At 53.9% G+C, this 20,674-nt stretch overlaps 5 protein-coding genes and 1 non-coding gene across 6 annotated transcripts; 2 read left to right on the top strand and 4 right to left on the bottom strand.

The window, feature by feature from the left end:
* Positions 1-90: 90 nt before the first annotated feature.
* Positions 91-2,230, bottom strand: N656DRAFT_773949 (uncharacterized protein). The gene has a single exon (XM_064814166.1). The coding sequence runs from the start codon at positions 1,775-1,777 to the stop codon at positions 470-472; it is 1,308 nt and encodes a 435-aa protein (XP_064675318.1). The 5' UTR covers positions 1,778-2,230; the 3' UTR covers positions 91-469.
* A 728-nt stretch (positions 2,231-2,958) lies between these two features.
* On the top strand, positions 2,959-4,218 carry N656DRAFT_694158 (uncharacterized protein; the record flags this gene model as incomplete). The annotated part of the gene is made up of 2 exons (XM_064810676.1): positions 2,959-3,015; positions 3,103-4,218. Coding segments are annotated over 2 exons (1,173 nt in total), but the record flags the coding sequence as incomplete, so codon positions are not given.
* A 319-nt stretch (positions 4,219-4,537) lies between these two features.
* N656DRAFT_773947 (uncharacterized protein) lies at positions 4,538-5,586 on the bottom strand. Its single transcript, XM_064814165.1, has 3 exons — positions 5,324-5,586; positions 5,050-5,263; positions 4,538-4,980 (listed from the first exon to the last, which is right to left on the bottom strand). The coding sequence occupies exons 1-3, from the start codon at positions 5,354-5,356 to the stop codon at positions 4,733-4,735; spliced, it is 495 nt and encodes a 164-aa protein (XP_064675316.1). The 5' UTR covers positions 5,357-5,586; the 3' UTR covers positions 4,538-4,732.
* Positions 5,587-6,225: 639 nt separating this feature from the next.
* N656DRAFT_59052 (uncharacterized protein) lies at positions 6,226-7,150 on the bottom strand. The gene is made up of 3 exons (XM_064810207.1): positions 7,048-7,150; positions 6,826-6,959; positions 6,226-6,760 (listed from the first exon to the last, which is right to left on the bottom strand). Exons 2-3 carry the CDS (start codon positions 6,901-6,903, stop codon positions 6,317-6,319), a joined length of 522 nt encoding a protein of 173 aa, XP_064675315.1. The 5' UTR covers positions 6,904-6,959; positions 7,048-7,150; the 3' UTR covers positions 6,226-6,316.
* Positions 7,151-7,490: 340 nt separating this feature from the next.
* N656DRAFT_t7 lies at positions 7,491-7,564 on the bottom strand. The gene has a single exon. It is a non-coding gene; the product is annotated as a tRNA-Asn (tRNA).
* An 8,220-nt stretch (positions 7,565-15,784) lies between these two features.
* On the top strand, positions 15,785-20,024 carry N656DRAFT_773944 (uncharacterized protein). The gene is made up of 5 exons (XM_064814164.1): positions 15,785-16,834; positions 16,883-16,978; positions 17,027-18,811; positions 18,882-19,522; positions 19,576-20,024. The coding sequence occupies exons 1-5, from the start codon at positions 16,192-16,194 to the stop codon at positions 19,888-19,890; spliced, it is 3,480 nt and encodes a 1,159-aa protein (XP_064675314.1). The 5' UTR covers positions 15,785-16,191; the 3' UTR covers positions 19,891-20,024.
* The last annotated feature ends 650 nt before the right edge of the window (positions 20,025-20,674 follow it).

The raw sequence follows: 20,674 nt of genomic DNA, 5'->3' as shown, positions 1-20,674 counted from the left end.
CGTGACTTTGCTGGCCTTTGCTATACACTCTGGTATGTAGCGGCGGATGCTGCTGCTAGCGGACAGCGGCGAATGTATGACTTTAACTGGTAGCTGCTTTGGGCATTCGGCACCTAGCCGATGCTGAATTTCTAGCATCTTACTCACCCAGGGACGGATCTTTCAGTCTCTTCGGGTGACTTGAGAGCAAGTTCCTGTGTTCAAAGCTACCCTGTAGCTAGCGTCGCTGTTGAGAGACCGGCTTGAATTGATTAAGAAGTTAACTAAGCCTTGCTCGTGTGGTATAGTGTAGTGTGATGCAGTACGTTCTCGTCTATTCATGTGTATCCACAAGCCCATAATTCAACCTGATCCGAGAGGTCAACATCTATAGCCCCTGAATACGGACCACCCAATTCCTATTATCCATAGGGTACGTTACCAAACCTGCTGGGTATGCGTAGACACAATACAGACCAATCTGTATGATTTAGTTCCCAAAAGCTGCGGAAGGGTAAGCCCTCTCCTTCTTCTTCCTCGCTGTTGAGCTACTCCTGGAGCTTGCGTTGGATCGTGGCACACTGTTTGGGGAAAGGTGCTGGTTCCGACCAACCATATCGGCGGGCAGGTCGTTCCACTCCGTTTCAGGCCGCATGTTCTGGAAGGAGAGGGAGCTGGTCGAGGAAGAGGGGGTTGTTGCGGTGGGGGGTGGTCGGCGAGGGGCCCCGGTACCATTGGTAACGGTTGCTGCAGCTCCCCCTTGCGTGGGCTGAAGGCTAACTGCCGCTGGGGACGGAGACGAGGATGGCGAGGGCGCCATAGAGGAGGATATGGGCGGTAGGTTGACAGCTGCTGCGAGAACGCTGCCCGCACCTCTGCTGCCCGGTATTGTTGTGCTTGACTGGGGCTGAATAGATGATAGAGACGGTTGTGGTTGGTTTGCAGAAGGTAAAGAGCCCGCTGTCGCTATGTCACGCCGCACAATCCATGCTGTGTCGGGTCGCAGCTTGAAGTAATATCCTTTCACGGGCTCTTGGCCATGGCGCGCAAAGCCCCGCGCTTCGTACCACTTGAGCCCCTCCTCATTTTCGGTCCAGACATGGGCGTAGATTGTTCGCGCGTCAATGCCAGACCCAGATGCTGGGAGGAGGGCGGCGCTGGCGATGATGTGCTCGAGGGCGGCGGCGGCCAGACCGAGCGAGCGGAACGGGGAGAGCAGCGCGAGGGATTGGATATAGATGGCGTGGTACGGCGTATTAAGTGAAGCCGGCGTTGTGTTTTGGCCGTGTGTGGGGAGCGGGCTCCATGGCAACGGTTGCCCGTGGGCGTCGACGAAATGGTTCGGCTCTAGTCGGCATATCAGGCCACCCACGACCTTGGGGGTGTCGGCAGTCGAATCTTGCCAAAGAATAGCACGGGAGAAGAGGCCAGAGGTAAGCGGGTCGAGCGCTTTTGTATAAAACGAGTCGGGGTAGGCTACAGGGAGGAGAAGAGAGTTGATTCGCCGTAGCGCAGGTATGTGTTGCTCTGCAAGCGGAACGATGGTCGCGCCCGACGGGAGAGACGGAGGTGGCGGCAGAACAGGACCAACGTTCGTGGCTAGGAAATGAGTTGGGTTCGCGGCCCCAGTAATTTGTGGGAGTGGCGGCGCCGGTGGAGGAGCCGGTGGTGATGCCGACTTATTGGTCGCTTCGGTGGTGGTTGAATCTAGCGGGTGGTCTGATGGAGGGGAAGCGTAGGCGGGTTGAGATTTCGGCTGGAAGAAGGAACGGATGGATGGTTGCTGAGAACGCGACATCTTTCGAGGATTGGGAACTCTGGTAACACCGCTTGCAAGTTGTAACAAGGTACGCTATCATCCACCGGCCCTTGTTCAATGCTGATATTGCGGTCGACGGCATGGAACAGTGTTCCGAACGTTTATTGACCGCCTCAGTGATGATCCCTGCTTGCCGGTTCCGGACCTTCAAACCGACTTGAGGCAAGCCCTGATTATCACCTAGTAAACCATAACTTTTGCACTTCGCGAATAGAAGATCGTAGCTCCGGTTCGCACCATCAGGGTATTGTATGAAATAATGCAGCGGCGACGGGAGGATCAGTGTCATAATTGGTCGTTGGATCCAGTGATATAAAGTTTCATACCTTCAAGAACGTGACCCGACTGGAGACTAGAAGTGAAAGGTGACAGAGATACTCGCAGTTACAGCAACATCCATCTTGATTTCAGCCTCCAAATGGAGCGCCCATGTTAATTCCCTTACTGTAAGGTAGGCTCGGGCAGGTTGACCTGTCAGGTACTGTACTGTACAGTATCCGTACACATGCAGCCTTCCTCCTCTCTATGGAATGCACCCACCGCCTTTTTTTTTGGCCGGCAGAATTTAAATCTGATGCAGGTTTTGGTAGGCTTTCTTCGGGCCTGGGAGACGCTACTCCGTAATTACACGTAATCATACTGGGCTGGCTAGTGGCACGTCATCAGGGGCTGGCATGCCGTTGCCTGCAGTGGGTTCCCACTGTTCAGTGTATCAGACCCACTAACAGAAAACGCAGTTTAGTGGACTGGGATACAACCCCCCCTTCTGTTCTCAACCATCTAAGTAAGGTGAGGCGAAACCCGCAATTACATCCAGCGTTCGGCTGAAAAGCACAATTTTCAATCGCAATCTGCAAAACGGTAGCTGATAAAACATCATTTACGGCATCAGCTAGGTTGATCAGATTGCCACTGCTGCCCGGGGTTCCGTTGACTTGAGAGGCTGGACCTACCTAGGGACCGCCCCGGGGAGCTGAGCGTTGAGGAGCTGGTAAAAAAACCCCCCAAAAATATCAAGCAGCTGTCAGTTCAATTCAGGCTGGCCGGTCGCTTCAAGAATCCGTTCACCACCTCACGAGACCAGCCGTCTTCTTCTCCTCACCTTCCAACCTCCATACCGCAAAACAGCAAACCCGACCATGTCGGAGGTAACAGATTTGACCGGCAAGGCGGGTGTCATTGTCGCTTCCGAGGATGCAAACCCTGTGGACAAACTTGTAAGCCGAGCGAGATGCACTCTGCCCGTCGCAGTGGTGCGCCTTCACTGGCCATGTTGCTGACAATTGTTTCTTCGCTCCTTCTAGGCACATGGCGTTCTCGATGACCTATTGTACAACATCGTTCACGATCTCTTGATTAAGGTACACAGAGATGAGAAGACAGCCCGCGCGAACACGGCCGCGATCAAGGTGGAGAAACTTGCCATGAACACCATAGACGGCGCAACTGCAGACCTCAAACCAGACGTGGAGATCGAGACAGACGCAGCGATATACAAGGACGGGAAAGTTACCCTCAAGGGAAATCCCCTGAAGACGACCAAGGAGATTCTATGTCCGAGATGTCATCTTCCGCGGCTGCTGCATCCGACAGACGGCAAAGGCGCCAGGAAGCCGGACCCGGGCGTCATCTACTGCAAGAGGCATCCCTACATTGACAAGCCTGGCTACGACATCTATGGCCAGACGTGGGTTGCCCCGGGCCCTGGACGGGGTAAGAAGAAGAAGGACATGGAGAAGAAGCTCGACCCCAACGACCCCAGTTCACCGGTACCAGGCACAGAAGGAAGTGCCAAAGATCGGCCTCCGAACGTGCTCAGCTTCCCCAGCGCGACTTGCTCAAAGTGCAAGCGGTGCATCCTAGTGACTCGCTTGAACAACCACATGGGCTCTTGCATTGGCAACAGTGGGCGCAATGCCAGTAGAGCAGCAGCACAGAAGATCAGCAATGGGAGCAATGCTGGAAGCCAAAATAACGACAACACACCGCCCGGCAGCCAGAAAGGTACCCCGCTCCCTGGGAGCCGTGCTGCAAGCCCCAGGAAACGGGACGGTGACGAGTTCGACGAGGACGCGGACGAGTCTGATCCCACCAACCCCAAGAAGAAGAAGCTTAAACCAACCAGTATTAACAAGAAGCTCATTGTCAAGGCCAAGAGTTCAACACCCACCCTCAAGAAGGACAAGCCCAAGGGCTCTTCGATGCTCAATGTAGAACAAAAAGCGGATGGCAACGAGGCGAAGGAGTCCACGGTGCAGGTAGCCCCGAAGAAACCCACCCCAAAAGGACCGTCGCCCGCCAAAAAGATTAAGCTTGGACCACCAAAGCCGCCTCTGCCTTCCCCGGCGGGGAAAAAATCTAAGAGAGACCGTGACATGGAGAGCGAGTCATCCGGGACGTTGTCGTCACCTCCCCGTTGATCCTGGCTATGATCGAGAAACAGTCTCTCCTCCAGGGCGGAGCTTAGCTCGGCTTCGCACTCGACTGCATTACACTTTTATAAGCTGCATTTATGAGAGTGTTTGAGTCGGTTTTCTTTTGCATTTGCTGCTGGTGGGCCTGCTCGGACGGCGGCGTTCACTGCTATTTTTCTTTTCATGGGCCCCGGATCGTCTACGGAGGCTAGGTCAAACAGAAAATAAGCCGGCAATCACAACGGTCAGGGTCTGGAACATGGCAGTGACTTGTTTCGGGTCCAAGGTCGTTCTACGAGGACCGGAGAGACTCTCTTGCCCGACCGATTCTTTGGTTGTGTCCCCCTCAGGGTACAGGGACGACAGATCTGATGGCTTGTTGCCAGCTTCTTGATTTGTCCTGGGCGCTCTGCCATCTGCCCTCGTGTATTATAGTCATGGCGCGGGACATAATTGCATTCATACACGGAGCGTAGGCCGAGGAAAATATGACATCTTTGCAGAATTTGCAACCCCTGCTCTAAACACCCTCATCTTCGCCCGCCTCTACTACGTAGGCTTTATTTATCTTTACCTCTGTCTTTGGCCGGTCGTCGCCATCGACGGGCACAAGTCCCATCCGCTGCACCACTTTGATTCCCTTCTTGACTCGTCCGAAAATGGTGTGCTTTCCGTCCAGCCAAGGAGTGGGTGCCAGTGTGATAAAAAACTGGCTGCCGTTTGTGTTGGGGCCTGCATTAGCCATGGAGAGGATTCCTGCCCCGGTGTCTGAGGTAGCCAACAGTGATCAGCTTTTGATTAGCCAGGAACGTGGGGAGCGAGGAGAGGATGAAGTACGCTTCAGTTCGGGGTGTATCTCGTCCTCGAACTTGTCGCCGTAGATGCTGGTGCCCCCGCGCCCGGTGCCGGTCGGGTCGCCGCCCTGGATCATGAAATCCTTGATGATGCGGTGGAAAATGGTGTTATTGTAGTAGCCGCGCGAGGCCAGGGTCGAGAAGTTCTCGCATGTCCTGGGGGCGTGGTGCGTGTACAGCTCAAGGGTAATGGTGCCCTGAGATATTGGTCAGGAAACGGTTTACAAGAACTACACCCGTGTTAGGTGTTGCTATACCATTGATGTTTCGAGGGCGACTTCGGTAGCCATGTTGAGGAGACGTAGAATATGTATGAAAGGGAAAGGGAGGAGATGAAACGAGGAGATGAGTACGAATAGGCAGGAACCGCGGTGCTGCCACTCAACAGATATGGTTTATTAGAGAAGGACTTCGCGAATTCATCCGTATCCTCCGGTTTATGTGAGTTGTTGAATACTTGACGCAGTTCATCCACTCAAGCGTTATTTCGCAATGAGACTGCGGTTGGACGTCAATGAAGAGAATAAATGAGCGTACTGTATTGTACTTGTACAGTAACGATAGCAACGTAACGTAATGCATGGTGTTACCGTATATTATCCGTACAGCTAACAGAGTTCAAGACATTAAGGTGACCAAGTACTGTATGTATTGTATGTACATACTGTATATACCACAATACAATACACTACTGTTGAATTGTAGTACTAATGGCAGTAACGTTGCCAGGTAAGTACACTCGTGAGTCAACTGGACACTTCTCGACGGGGAGTTGCTTCAAGCACATCACAGCCTCTGATAACCCACAGCTCACGGTCTGCATTATACAACGGCGGGTGACTCCCATTGTGCCCCTGCTCGATGGCAACCGCCCCCAACACTCCCACTGACGAGGTATGTCTGTTGGCGATGCGGTTGGCGTCCTCGAGGTGAGCTTCAAACTGCAAGATGCAAACAAAGACGTCGTGTTACTCAAACTATGGTGATTCAGGATACCAATAGCCCTTCCTTGGAGTCTGCTGCAACAATCGCGGCGTGAATAGTGGCCTAAGACATACATGACTCCCATGATCTATCATTGTGGTGAGAACAGCTCGGCGAGGGCGGGGGCTCCATCGGCTTCAAAACGAGCTACCCAGGAGTTCAACTTGTCGAACTTCTAGTGGATTCTTCCTCATGCAGTAATCGGGTTTACAGGTGGACGTGCGGTTATCAGAGTCTCCCCATGTCCTCAGCCATACGCCGTCTTGTCACAAGAAGGCGGTGATTGCCAACAAACCCAGGATGACACCCGCAGCAAAGAACACCGGAGCACCCACTACAGCAGCGCTTGCAGTGGGCATATCCTCCGATGTTGACATAGTAGGGGCGAGAGTAGGCTCCGTTGCCGACACGGTAACCACAATAGGCCTCGTGATGATGACTATTTTCGCGGGGATATCCGGATACGGCGATGGCAGAGAGGCGGGCTCAGTGATCCGGGCAAGAACGGCTGCCGGCGCGGCTGTTGCCGAGTAACCTGAGCAAACGGCCGAGGCAGCACTTCGAATCTGCATCAGTTGGGCAGCTGGGCAGCTTGAAATGAGACAAGGCACCGCCTTGTTGGCAATCTCCGAGTTCTTCTCGCCGCATTGGCAGCCAAGGTCATCAGACCCGCAACCAGCAGCAGCGATTGCCGAGGACAGACAGCCGGTCTGAAACAACCCTTACAGTCAGCGGTCATCCAAGTGGCGTTTATGTGCGATGAGAGACGACGTACGGCGCATGCAGGCTGACCAGCAAATCTCTGAGCCATGGCCGCTCCGGCGACTGCGAGCAAGGCACAACCGGTCTTCATGGCGATAACTTCGAATCCTTCGAGAATGGACTGATATTCCTCAAGAATAGCGATGACTTTAAGCAAAGCAAGGTCTTTTAACGATGGGTTAAGACTTGAAAAGGTGGAAAAGAGGGAGATGAGTGACAGGAGAAAATGGGTTACTTATCTCATCACACAGAACCCTCTGGTTGTCGTAAGCCTTTGCACCTTCTTCGTCATGGGAGGTGAACTCGGTCGTCGTTTCTCAATCTGTTGGGCAGCATTGGAATGTAACGGACCCGGTCGAGAGCAACCAGCATCCGGGCAGAAGGTGCCCAGCCTTGACGTCTATATGGAAAGCGAGACTCGGTTTACATCGACACCGGGAGGAGGACTTGGCACACACTCCGTTCTGCAGTGGCTAAGGCATAGTTAGGCAGACATTCTGGACCAGCATTAACAAGGTTTACCCTACAGAAAATAACATTGGGCACAGAACTATGGAAAGCCCTTCTCCCTTCTCGTCGTTGGGCGCCGGGAAAAATAAACAAGAAAGGGGGTTCCCCCATGAAAACAAAAGGGGTGCTTGCTCCAGGCAGTGCCTTGCTAGGGTAACATTCAACAAGCTCCTCCGGGAAGGCTCGAACTTCCAACCTCCTGATTAACAGTCAGACGCGCTAGCCAATTGCGCCACAGAGGATTGCACGAGAAATCTCCACCAAATGGTCTCTATGAGAATAGCATGGCTCCTAGGCAACATAACTACATCACTTATCGTCCAGGCCTGTCGTTTCTGCTTGAGTGGTGGTGGTGAGGCAGACAATGTCACGCTCGCGCATATGTATCCCAATTAGACTCAAGCCTAGTGTAAAGTGACCAGAGTTAACAGCATGATAAAGAGGATGATGATACAGTACATTGCCTAACCAGCCGGGGTGAGACAACAACACAACACGATGCTCGCAGTGCATCCCCATTAACCCCCAAGTGGTATCTGCCCAGAGACATATCCCCGTTCCCAACATGCAGACCCCGTTGCTCATTAGACCATGCCATCATCAACAATACCCATATGAGAGAATTATGCCAAAAGCAAAAGCTGATGAACACCCAACCTTAACCGCGACCATCTACAAGAACCCCTTCGTCAAGCTGGGAACCCTGCTAATGCTGCTCTTTCGTTGGGGTATCTTGACGTCGTCCCCATACATCGCTCCGCCATGTCTTCCACGCACGCTCCCGCCGAAAACGCTTCCAGCAACGCTGGCGCCCGAACCTCCCTTTTCTATCCGGAGCTTCCACCCTTCAAGCTCGCGCTCCAGCTGGAGCGACCTTTCCTTTTCTTCGCGAAGCTCTCGCTCCGCGCGCCGCGCAGATAGTTCGTTGGCGCTCTCGGATGCCTGTAGTTCCTCAATCGTCTTGAGCAGCTTGTCCAGTTTGTCGCGCATCCGGTTCATGTCCTCCTGTAGCTGCGTGTTCTGCTTGTCCTTGCGCTCAATCTGAGACTGCAGGTCCTTGACGATGCGGTCCACGTTGCGCACTGAGCGCTGCGACTTGCTGCGTTCGTTTTCGTGCTCTTCGAGTTGCGCCTCGAGCTGTGAAACTTGTCAGTACATCCATGTAGGATCTTGGGCATAAAAGGTGAAAAGCTCACCTCTTGGATCCGCTTGTGCAGGAACTTGATGTCGTGGCTGGCGGTCGAGTAACCCTTAGTCTCGAGGTCGATAAGTTTCAGCTGCACTTCATTGAGTGACTTCTCCAAAGCAGCTTTCTGTTTCTGCAACTCGGCGCTTGCCTCTCTCTCCGCCACGATGTCCTTTTGAACTTCAGACACGAGAGCCTCTGCACGCCGCATCTTCTCCACGGCCGCTGCCGCAATGTCCTCCTGCTGCGCGAGGCCGGCCTTCAGATCTAAAATCTCCTTGTCAATGTTCGCGGCATTGCGTAACGAAGGGCTCTCGCCCTTAGCCAGCTCCTCAAGCCCGGCCTTGGCCTCCTCCAGCCGTGTTTCGACGTTCCGTTTTTCGCGAAGCAGGCTGTCGCGCTCCGATGTGATTTCGTCCACTGACGCTCGGAGTGAGCGTACCTGCGACAGCAAGGCCACGATCTTACCCTGAGCTTCGTTGTGAGCACTGACCGCCTCGTCTCGGGAAGCCATGACGTCTGAGAGCGTCGACTGTAAGCGAGCCTTCTCCTTCGACCATGTTGAGCTGTTGAGGACCTCGTCATCCCACTTGGACCTGAGATCGTCGAGCTCCTCGCGCAATCTCGCAATCTCAGCTTGCTTGAACAGCTTCTCCTCCCGGGTGAGGTCCAGCTCCTTGGTGAGGGTGGCGAATTCAGCCTGGTACTTCTTACGCAGCTGTTCCATGCTGGATTCCTTGTCCTCAATGTCGTTTGCCCTTTGGTTGCGGTAGTCTTCAAGCTCGTGCTGCAATCGCTTCTTTGCTTGCATCGTGGCCTCCAGATCTGTTGACATGTCTTCGATCTTCTCTTCCAGTCTCTGATTCTGGAGTTGGAGGTCCTCAATCATGCTATCAAGACGCTGCCTCTCTGCCATCACCTCTGCGCAGCTCTCTTCGGCCTCCCTGGCCTGTGTCTTGGCGAACTGCTCAGCACGGTTCGCCTTGAGCACAGCAATTTCAGCCTGTTCTAGTTTGCTAAAGTACTCGTCCGCACGGCTCTTGTAAAGGTTGAGGCTGGCAGTCACATCAGCAAGCTTTGAGGCCTCTGCGTCCATCCGGATCTGGAGGTCGGCGAATTCCTGCAGCAGCTGGGCTCGGCTGGCTGCCTCCTGCTCCCTCGCAAGCGACATCTCTTGAAGGTCGGATTTCGCATCCCGCAGATCGAGCTCGGTCTTGGCTCGGTCGCGCCTCAGTCTCTCTAGATGCTCCTTCATATCGGTTAACTCTGCGATGGCATCGTTATGGCTGTGTAGCAGCAGTCGCCGAGACTCCTCTTGGCTGTTGAGCAGATCCAGTATTTCCTCGTGAGACTTGGTCTGAATATCACGAAGTGAGAGTTCACCGGTGTGTAGGGCTTTCTCCAAAGCCGACACCTGCTTCGTGGACTTGTCGAGCATGTCATGGAGCCTGCTGTTCACTTGCTCCAGCTTCTGTACCCGACGGCTCTCATCAGGATACGCTTCCGGGACGGCAGTCGAGCGTTCGAGCTGGCTCTGCAAGTGTCGATTCTGCATCTGTGCCAGCTGCAGCTGGTTCTGTAGCTCCTCAACCTCAGCTTTGAGGTCCATGCGGTTGTTGAAGCTGAGGATATCCGCAGTCTTCTCTGACTTGAGCGAGTCCTGCAGTTGCTCGACTTCGGCATTCGCGGACCGACGCGGAGGAGTAGACGTGTTGGAGTAGTGGCGTCCATTCAACTTGGATCGTCTTTGGGTAGGTGATCCATTGAACGGGGCTTCGTTTACGCTGATTTCTTCCAGCCGCGGCCTGGTTGGAGACTCATTCCTAGCTGCCCTGAGCTCCGCCAGTTGGGCCTCAGCATTAGAGCGAGCGGCTGCCTGCACGCGGAGGTTCTGCTGCAGCTCTTCAACTTTCCGTGCCAGGTCAAAGGCTTTGCTGAGGAATTTGTCACCGGTGCTCTCTGTCTGAACAGGGGGCACGGATTCGGGATCGACAATTCTGAGCGCATTCAGCAATTGCTCCCTCAATTCAGCTAGCTCGGTATCGCGAGCATCCAGCGTGGACTGCAAATTGCGGATGGTCCCTTGCGCCTGAGTTCGAAGTTGCCTCTCCGATTCAATTGTGCGATTCGCCTCCGCTAGCTGAACCGTAAAGTTGGACGAGAGTTTCTCCGCGTTGCGGCTACTTTGTACCTCTCTGGCTACCTCGTGGTTGAGATCTTCGAGGTTGAGCTGCAGCTTTTCAAGACGTTTCTCCAAGGAAGCAATTGTGACTTGCGAATCGCCAAGTTGTTTGTTGAGCTTCGCGTTTTGTTCCTCCACCCTTGCCTTCTCACGCTGCAGGCCTAGAATCTGGCTACGGGAGGCCTCGCTTGCTCGGGATGTGGACCGCGCGATCTCAAGGCCTTTCTGTTGCAACTTGTTCAGGAGAGCTCGGTTGTCGTTTTCGGAGGCGGCAAGCCGACTCTTTACAGTCTGAAGCTCCCTTTCCAGCCGCTCCTTTGCCTGATCGTTCTTCAGTCCGAACTCCCCAGACTCTATCATCAACTTGTTCAGGTCTTCGATTTGATGATTCAATTTCGTGCACTCGGCCTCAAACCATTTGAGTCGGTCATGAGCTGCATCAAGATCCTTGCGCAAGCTCTCCTCCCGTTCCCGAGCCACCTTGAAGGCGGCTCGCTCCCCTACCAGCTCCGCTTCACGGCGGGCTTCCTCGGCTTCAGTTTTGGCCAGGCGAAGCCGTCGGATTTCTTCACGAGCTTGGTCTCGTTCTTGTTCTGCTGTTGCTCGGAACTCCAGAGCCCGACGGAGAGTGTCCTGTTGGGCATATAGCTCCTTCTCGATGGTGATCTTTGCCTCGTTTAGGCGGTCGAAATCCTCTTTCAACGACTGAAACTTGTGTTCACCAAGCAATTGGACATCATCGCGAGACTGACGTTCTCGGCTGAGCTCCATTTGAGTCGTGTACAGTTGTTCCTTGAGGTCTCTTATCTGGGACTCCAGGATGTGACGGTTCTGATCGGCTTGAGCGTCTTCGGAGAGTCGGGCCGCCAGGAGGTTCTTCGCGTCCTCCGCCTCTCTCTGAAGCTGGGCTTGTTGGGATTTCATGGCAGAAAGCTGCGCCTGCACATCGCGAAGGCGTTCTGCAGCCTTCTCTCTTTCTGTGCCGAGACTCCTCAACTGGTCTTCAAAGCTGCGCCGCTCCATTTCATACCTCTTATTGTCGGAACGCAGCAGGGCCAGCTCGCTTTCTTTCTTTCTAACCAGATCCTCATAGTCGGTTGAAGTTTTGGAAAGCTGAGCCAATTGTTGCTGAATCTCGCGATTCTCGGCACTGAGGTGCGAGTTCTTGCTCCTGGAAGATTGAAGTTCCTTCTGGGCATTCATAAGCTTGACCTCTAGGTCTTGGTCAATCTTTAGCAGCTTGCCCTCCAGATCTTGGACTTTGCGTTCCTTTAGGGCGAGTTGGCTTTTCAGCACCTTGATGTCCTCTTCAAGGACTGCCTCCTGCTCGCTGCGTTCCGACTGCGCCTTGGTGATGTCGTCGATTGCGCGCTCAAGGTCCGCAACACGCCCCGCAAGTTCGGATTTCTCGTTCTCCAATCTAGCGATGATGCCAGCTGCTTGTTCAAGTTGCGTCCGGTACTTTTCCACGTCCTCCTCGGCGCGTTTCTTGGCTTCGAGCAGAGTGTCCAGTTGATCTTCCAATCTTTCCTGGTCTTCCAATGCTCCAGCCAATTTGTCTTCGAGTTCTGCTTCACGGACCTGGAGCCGCTTGAAGATCTCTTCCTTATCCAGCGCCAGAGCACGCTCGCTCTCAAGTGTTTGTTGGATGCGCAGCATCTCTGCATGGACGTTTCGCCGCTCTTCCTCGAGCCTTTGTCGACCTAGCGCCTCCAACTGCATCTGTTCGTTTAGCTGTTTGATCATCTCATCCCTCTTTTTGACTTCGGTCGCAGTCCTCGTCGCGCCTAGGAGAGGCTTCATCCTGACGAGTAGCTGCCACCAAGGATTGTTGCACAAATCGAGATACACCTGGAAGTTCCTCTGGATGACTCTGGTTGCTTCGGCTCGATAGAGACGCTTGAAGGCGATCCTTCGTTGCATGTAGCCCCGAGCGACAGACTGAAATCGCGACATGATCTCGGTAATCAGTGCGTCTCGCTGCTCTTCGAGTTCGGCGAGAACACCAGCCCGGAAAAAGACCTTGGTGAGACCGATGCGATACAAGGACTTGTCAAGGCCGAACTTGTCCAACATCAGTTTTGCGGCAGTCTGACCCTCCAAGTACCCCTTGGGCATGTCCCGACAGAGGACCTCGTATCGTTGCCGGAACTCGGCAAACGGCAGCCGGTTGGGGAAACCGGTCCGGGCTATGCGGATTCCTTCCAGCACACCATTGCACCGCAGTTGGTCCAACACGAGCGGACCGCTGAATTGCTTTGGTCGTTTTGTATGGTTGGGAAGGATGCATCGTACGAAGTGTGGGTGCGTAAGATGCAGCTGTGCCATGAGACTGGACAACTGCTCTTTGTGTCTCTGCGCTACTGTCCGGAACAGACCCTTCTTCACTCTGCTCCGCATACCGCCAGTCTCGTCGTCTTGGTCGGCACAATCCGCGAACAGATTGGCGATATGTTTTTCGGTTGAGGCGGCGAGCAAGCGCGTGACATTGTCGTTCAGAGGGTCCTTGTTTTTGTCAAGCCAGCCATCCGTTGAGTATTCGACCTCGGCGGCGTAGTGCGTCAAGATAAACCCCTGGCCAAGACGGGATGGCCGATACTTTTGCGACTTCTTATCCCACAAGGTGTTCAGCTTCTCCGTGAAAGTCTTGTCGGTGGCCTTGGGCATGACGCAGTCCTCATCGAGGCATGAGAAGATGCCAATTGGGTTTGAGAGCTCTATCAGATCGATGGTAGGCTGCAAATCCTTGCCGAAGTCAATGAATTGCCACTCAATCTGCTCCCTAGCATACTCCTCTTGTTCCAGCACGAACATGTGGTGGTTGAAGAACTGCTGTAGCTTCTCGTTGGTGTAGTTGATACAAAGTTGCTCGAAACTGTTGTGCTCGAAAATCTCGAAACCGGCAATATCCAACACGCCAATAAAACGGGTGTCCCCCAGGCCCATGCCTGGACGGTCGAGCTGGCGGTTAATCCTGGCGACAAGGTCACCAAAGCCCCGTTCGTAGATGCCCTTGGCGAGAGCATCAACACTGAAGCGGACCTGTTCTGGGGTCTGGACTTTTTCAACCCATTCCCTGCCTGCCTTGACCTTGGGGTGTAGTAAGCCTTGGACAAAGGGCTCCACTGGAACCCCCAGCAACTTGCACACTTTTTCAACAACTTCCTTGGCTTCAGGCGCGAGGCGGGCCTGGTCGGCAGATCGACTCTCCTTGACAACCGAGATATTTCCAAGGTGAAGGACAGCAGCGATAGTCCGCAGAATCGAAGCTTGTTCGTGTTCGGAAATTCCCATGACCGCAAAAGCTTCCATAAGGGAATCCCACTCATCACGATCTGACACACCGGTAATGGTGTCTTGACCTTCGCGGGTGTAGGCAAAATCCTCAACATCCAGGCCGTCCAGAAGGAGCTCTTGTTTCAGCCGCCGGTCTGCGCCCCTGAGAAGTTGGTAGAATATGTGGTAGTTACGCTCCTGCGAATTGATGCGTACCACACGAGACTTTTCGAGCAGATACCAGTCGATGAAGGCACCGGCAATTGATCCAGTGCGGCTGAACTCGATCCTAATGAACTTGCCAAACCGGGACGAGTTATTGTTCCGCACCGTTTGCGCGTTTCCAAATGCTTCGAGGATGGGATTTGCCCTCAAAATCTGCGCGGAGAGAGTCGAGTGCTGCTGTCCTCTGCTCTTCACTGGAGCTTGGGAATGCGCGACTGCAGCGAGGTAGTGGATGACTTTTTTGGTGTTCTCGGTCTTTCCAGCACCGGATTCGCCAGTGACAAGAATGCTCTGATTCTCGTTCTCATCGACAAGGTTGCGGAACGCCTCATCAGCCATGGCAAAGATGTGTGGTTTGTTATCTTCTCTACTCCTGCCTTTGTACATGTTGATGTACTCGTTGCTATAAATTGGGAGAGGCGTATACGGGTTGACTGTCACCAGGAACAACCCGGAGTAGGTGTATATCAAGTCGGACATGTATCTTGTGTGTAGGTTATGGACCACAGAGGCCTCGTTCAGGTGCGTTAGCTCTGCCATGTCGTTCGCCTTGTCAAATTTGGCCGGGTTGACCTTGTCAACGCTCTCAACGCCAACTTCCCGTTGCTATTCACCAATGTCAGTAAGCTGTACCACCCAAACCCTTTCGATGTACACTCACTGTTCCATCGTCGCACTGGACCAAGATTTTGTTTCCCTCACGCTCCTCCACCACCCAACCTTTGACAAATGCTGTGTGCGGGTCCTTAAGCCACACATACTTCTTGCCGGAAAAGTCATTTTCGCCCTCGATTCCCCTGACAATGTCGGTGTGCTTCCGCATGTCTTCTGTCTTGATGAATGACGGAGCGAATGTGCTGGAGCTGGGAGTGCCCTCTCTCGACGTTCCACGAGCATGGCCATTGCCATTCCGTGCAGATACCGGCGGCGCCAATGCTGCCGGAAACAGATTATGGGATTGCGACCGGTTGTGGGCGGGTGGGGAGGGCGCACCCGACGCCAGGGACGGCGAGGGGGAGAGAACGGATTTTGGTCTGCCAAGCCCGCTCGAACCTGTCGAGTGCGAGGCGTTTCTCGCGAACGGATTGTTGCGTACCGACATGGTGCGCTGAATTTGGTGCAACTAGAGGTCTAGGATGACAAGAGAGGCATGGATATTGCCCGAATCGATGCTGAAATGCTGCAGTGACGACGAAGCGGTCATGTAAACATTCAGAAAGGAGCCCCGCGCGGGGTCGCGAGAATCAAGACGGCAAAAGGAAAAAGAAAGGCGACGGTAGAGAGAAACACTGGCTGATGAAAGCCAGTAATTGGAAATGCAAAATTCGGATACAATTCCTCTTGCCTTGCGGCGTTCCTGGGGTGGATTGGGATAGTCGAGAAAGAACATAGAAAGAGCGGGTGCCCTGAGGTTAGAGTTGCGGTTGCCCCAGCCTACCCTGGCAGAGTAAACAAACCTCAGCCTGCCATTTTGATGTTACGCAAATGATCCGTGCACATACACTTATCCGGATTTGGTCTAGTGCCTGCCGCTACCAAATAGGGAATTATTCGGGTCACTGGGTCATTTTCGCGTCTCTCATCAATGAATCCCAAAACCACACCTTAGCCAAACCCTCCATCGACGATATTTGGTTTTTGCATTGCATCAATCAGCAGACTCCGCCACCCTTGCGATGTGACGACGGCCTAAAACTATGAGCTTATTTTTTACGCCCTATCCATCTCAGTTTTCAGGCCCTGAGATTTCGCGTTCTGCTAGGTCAACCTCGAAGTATCGGAACGAATCATCCCTCGCGACCCTCGCGACGCACGGCGACCGACGGTCCTTTGTCTCTGGCTATTGCGCCAGTCTCCTTGATCGCTACCCAGGCGGCTTCTTCTGCTGTGTTTGCGTTTGACCACGATACGGTCTATTTGCGCTGGACAGACGCGCCACCAAACCGCCGGCTCTTGAGATGCCCACGTTCTAACGACGTATTTTCCCGAATCTCGCCATCATGTCACAATACCCGTACCCATATCCCTATGGCCCGTATCATGGCCAACAACCGCAGCAGGGCTACCACTATCCCAATGCTCCCCACTTTCCCGCACCTGGTTATGCCCCGCCAAACAACCCTCCCGCCCCAGCCATAAACCGCGCAGCGTCACAGGCCTCTTTCGATTACAATGCGAATCGAATACCGGGCCTTGGGTTAGGGCCGCCGCCGCCACCGGGCAGAGATCCGTCGGACTTTGGGCTTGGTCCGAGTTCTTGGATTCAGCCACCTTTCTTTCCAACATCTGTGTCGCACGTCCCGATGCCTCAGCCTTCCACGGCAAGCTCGCTTCTTGCGAAGCATTCACAAGCAAACTCTGCTAGCAACGGCCCGCGGGAGACCACGAGCCTTTCGAATCAGCCCGCTCCTCCCCCAACCCGCCCGCCCGCTAATGCCGATGTTGAGGAAGGCGAGTTGAGCGAAGGACAGTTTGAAGACTTGTATGAGCCTCGGGAATCCGATAAAGATGCGGCAAAACCTGTTTCCAAGCTGATGCCTGTTACCAATCCAAGTCAACCGACGAGCGCTGCTGACACGCCCGATGGCGGGTTCTACGGGAGTGACGAGGGGGAAGGTGGAAATGCTCCACGGGACAATGAAGGTATGGTTCCAATCCCAGAAATCCCGATTTGGCTGCTAAATGTCTTAGGTCGTGAACGGTCGGCATCATATTCGCCCTTTCTGTCTCCGCGGGAAATTCAGAGCGAAGTTCCAACACCACAGCAAGCCTCTAGTAGTGGAGACGGTAACTATCAATTCTCTCATCTTTGGAGCGTGACTGACTTCGCTGCAGACCCTAAGATACAATCAGGCTCAACTCCGGCAGTTGCGGGCGCGAGCACCACGGCTGTACCCGGCCTACAACTTAATGCGGGTTCAACTGCAAATCCATCGGCCAACGACAATCCACAGCGGTTGGAGACGCCAGCTGAATCCAAAGAGGACTCATTTGGTCCTTTTAAATCTTTGCATGAAGCAAAAAAGGAGGCGCAAAAGGCGATTTTGCGGTTGTGGCCGCTGGGGGTGAAGTATCAAAACTACATTGATGAAGGCTTCGACGAGAAGTTGATCAAGAGCTTGTTCCGAGACCTGCACCTTGACATGCCAAAGGCAGCCGATGATCATTTGACACCTCCAAATGACACCCCCCAGTCCGCCCGAGGGGCCAATTCCACGGTGACCAAGCCAGGGGCTCCTGCCACTGCGCAGGCGCAACCCTCGGGTCCTCCCCTTAAGGATTCGTCCGTTGTGTCCGGTCAAGCAGGCAAAGGGGAAGAGCGGAAAGATCGTATTGCACGGCTTCTTGCTGCTAAAGCTGCCAAGACACCGGCAGCAGCAAAACCAATGCCAACCGCGCCACAGTCCAAGCCAGCGACGGTCGAACCACAATCTCAGAGCGCCGCGCCCGCTTCCTCCACCGCCACGAAAACAAAAGCATGGGGCGAAAAAGAACGTCTGCTCCAGCAGAAGATAGCGGCTCTGCAAAAATCCCGAGAAGCACAAGCACAAAAGTCGGCAGCAGAGAAGAACGAACAGAAAGACGCACAGAGGAGCAACGATGCACTGGCCAGCTCCTCTCAAATGAGTCGGCCAGCCGAAGCTGAATCTATAACAGCCTCTACCGGCCCCGAAGCGGGCCCTGCTCGCGCGTCCAGTGCCGGACTTGGTCCTTCCATTCCTGGTTTGCTGTTATCACCAAACTCTAAGCCCAGTTCATCAAACCACCGCAAGAGACCAGTGGCATCGGACTTTGTGGACTATGCTTCAGGTCCTCCGGGACCCGCCAAGCGACCATTCGACCCGACCCACAAGCAGACTTCTCTAATCATCGATGTCAGTGACGGATCGGATGACGAGGAAATGGAGTTGGACATGGATATGAGCTCCCCAGTTGAGACGTCACCCATTCAATCCAGTGATAATAGGACCCAGGGTGGGCCCTCTATCCGTGACTTCCCACCGCTCACGGACACCTTTTCTCCCCGTCAGTTTTCAAGCCCTGCCCCGTCACTCACACCGCCCAGTAGCTCAGTCAACGGAACGAGGCGAGTGAGTGAATTAGAATCCAAAGAGAAGGCAATTCAAGAGATGAGAAGGAAAATTGCATTGGCAGAGGCGAGACGGAAAGCGAAGCAAAGCTCAGGAGGCTCTCTAACACCAAATCCAGCGGGGTGGACTCCGGAACCCAAGGAGAGCGAAACGTTTCCGCCCAATGGAGGTGAGCGGGCCGAATCCATGGGCAGCCCCATCCAGCCAGATAGGCCTACTTCCCAACCCATGCTTGATGGCTCGTTGACGACGCTGCCGAATTCCTCGGAGACGTTGGATCTGGATCCTCTCAAGAGGACGGAACGTCGGAGTCGGATCATGAGCCTTGACCTGGCTCAGGTTGATCCCTCTCTCGGAGAGAAGCTTAACCGACTGAAGCAGTTGCGAGACGAGGAAGAAAAACTGGAGGCTGAAATTAGAAAAAGCCTGGCTGAAAAGAGGTTACTGACTGATGAGTTGGACCAACTTGATACCGGCCCTGATGCCGGAAAGCAACAAGCCAATGGCTTGGGCCCGGTCAATATTTCAGGTACTATCTTCCTGGAATAAAATCACTGCCTATGTTACTCTGGCTGGACCCATTCGCTAATGGCCATTAGGCATTTCTGATTCTCATGCCGAAAATACCTCGGCATCATCGACTCCTGCAATATCCGATGAGAGTCGAGAGGCTGGGGATGTGTCAATGGAGGAGACCGGTTTTCCAGAGGAGCAGACACGACGGCCATCGGGGCCCGGCAGGCCCAACGAATCCGAGGCGCTGGCAGCAACCACCACCGGAGGCACCGCTTTTCTACAAGACAGTTTAAGCAATGTTATCGAGGAGACCTCAAACGAGGAAGGCTTGGGAATATCAGCCCCCAAAGGGCGTGATCCTGAGCAGAACGCCGATCAGCCCTCACAAAAAGGCGACATGAATGTTGAGATGGACGCTTCGAATACTGCGAATACCTTGAATGCCTTGACTACAACCCAAGAACCAAGGGCATTGATTGAGAGGAATTCCGTTGCCTCTGAAGGCCCTGGGCCAGCTGGTCCATCTAACCCCGACGAGGATACGCCGATGGAGGTAGAGCCCAAAGCGTCGGAACCAGAAGCAGCAGAAGCCCCTCCTGGAGTCGATACAGATGATGACACGAACGCTGCACGGCAAACGTCAGTACCAATACCAGATCAGATCTCGGGCGTCGCACAGCCCCGCGAGGCGCTGCAGGAGATGGAGAACGAGCCTTCAGGAGAAGTAAACGTCGTTTCTTCCAGTGGCTCGGCATGTTTTAGCTGATGATAAGATAGTTGCACCATGAACCGGCGTCAAAGCCGGACCGCAAATTAACCCCTTACCGAAGTCCTCTTCGCTATTTCCACGCCTATCGGTTTCATGCCGATTACCAAAACTCGGTTGCCGGCGGTTTGAAGTCATTGACATACAGCAACAGGATTGACCCGCACAAGGAGTTCTGCCCCTTTGAACTCAGTGGAGAGCACTGTCCGCCCCAATGCCAATTCCAGCATTTCAGCTCCATTATCCCACCTGGTGAGTCTTTCCCGACTTTGAATGGGCTGCTAACAACAGACCTTCACGTCGCCCCTCTCGACGCTGACTCCTAGCCCTCTATCACCCAGATGACCAAATCCTCCTGGAACTTGGCAATCCGGACGACTACAAAGGCGAACAGAAGAGCCGTTTCATCCAGGGCCTGCGGGAGCTTCTCCAGAAGTTCAAGGCCGACAGAGTCAAGGACTTCGACACAATAGCCCGGGGGATCATTGATTTTCGCGCTCAGATCCTCGAGGATAAGTCCAAGGTGCTAAGCTTGGAGGGTGTCACCATCTGAACCCAGATCCTTATCCAAGCATCAAGGAACGCGCATTCAAAAACGGCGGGCCAATGTCGCGATTATTTGCGATGGTCCGTATGCTCCCGGAAGTAGAACCCCTTTCCCGGCAGCTTCTGCTCTTTTTTCAGATGCAATTTATGCCACTGCACAATCGGCGAACTTCATTTACCAGGCCGTTCATCATGTACGCCTGCCATGGCTCATCCCTGTTGGCGTCATCTGCCATACGCCATTTTTGCGACACAGGGAAGGAGATTGGCGGGAGCCAAGGCACAACGTTTATATGAACACGATACCCAGCTATTGAGGAACCTTGTAAGAGTCAGTTGGAGGTTTCAACGAACAGTTGGTTCGAGGATGGAAAATAGGAACTGCAGGATTCTCTGGCCTCGCGGTTGCAGGGGCCATGCCTATATAGATAAGGTGTAGACGTTTCCCCGGGCATAGTAGGCTGGTGTGCCGTCCTGGAAGACCCAAAAGCCAGTACTGCGTAATTCACAATGCGATTCCCATCGATGCGGCTCCGAGGTCATTTCTTCCCAATGGGTCCCTGG

The sequence above is a fragment of the Canariomyces notabilis genome (genome assembly GCF_033297395.1).
Source record: "Canariomyces notabilis strain CBS 508.74 unplaced genomic scaffold N656scaffold_1, whole genome shotgun sequence".
Classification (NCBI taxonomy): Eukaryota; Fungi; Ascomycota; class Sordariomycetes; order Sordariales; family Chaetomiaceae; genus Canariomyces; species Canariomyces notabilis.
Note: the sequence above shows the minus strand (reverse complement) of the source record. Positions and strands in the feature narration are given on the sequence as shown.

Excerpts from the sequence above, each read along its gene's own strand:
- N656DRAFT_773949 (XM_064814166.1), bottom strand. The coding sequence starts at position 1,777 with ATGTCGCGTTCTCAGCAACCATCCATCCGTTCCTTCTTCCAGCCGAAA.
- N656DRAFT_773947 (XM_064814165.1), bottom strand. The coding sequence starts at position 5,356 with ATGGCTACCGAAGTCGCCCTCGAAACATCAATG. Across the intron at positions 5,264-5,323 it reads TCGCCCTCGAAACATCAATG|GGCACCATTACCCTTGAGCT; the intron begins GTATAGCAACAC and ends CCAATATCTCAG. Across the intron at positions 4,981-5,049 it reads GATACACCCCGAACTGAAGC|ACACCGGGGCAGGAATCCTC; the intron begins GTACTTCATCCT and ends TGGCTACCTCAG.
- N656DRAFT_59052 (XM_064810207.1), bottom strand. The coding sequence starts at position 6,903 with ATGAAGACCGGTTGTGCCTTGCTCGCAGTCGCCGGAGCGGCCATGGCT. Across the intron at positions 6,761-6,825 it reads CTGGTCAGCCTGCATGCGCC|ACCGGCTGTCTGTCCTCGGC; the intron begins GTACGTCGTCTC and ends GGGTTGTTTCAG.
- N656DRAFT_773944 (XM_064814164.1), top strand. The coding sequence starts at position 16,192 with ATGTCACAATACCCGTACCCATATCCCTATGGCCCGTATCATGGCCAA. Across the intron at positions 16,835-16,882 it reads TGCTCCACGGGACAATGAAG|GTCGTGAACGGTCGGCATCA; the intron begins GTATGGTTCCAA and ends TAAATGTCTTAG. Across the intron at positions 16,979-17,026 it reads AGCCTCTAGTAGTGGAGACG|ACCCTAAGATACAATCAGGC; the intron begins GTAACTATCAAT and ends ACTTCGCTGCAG.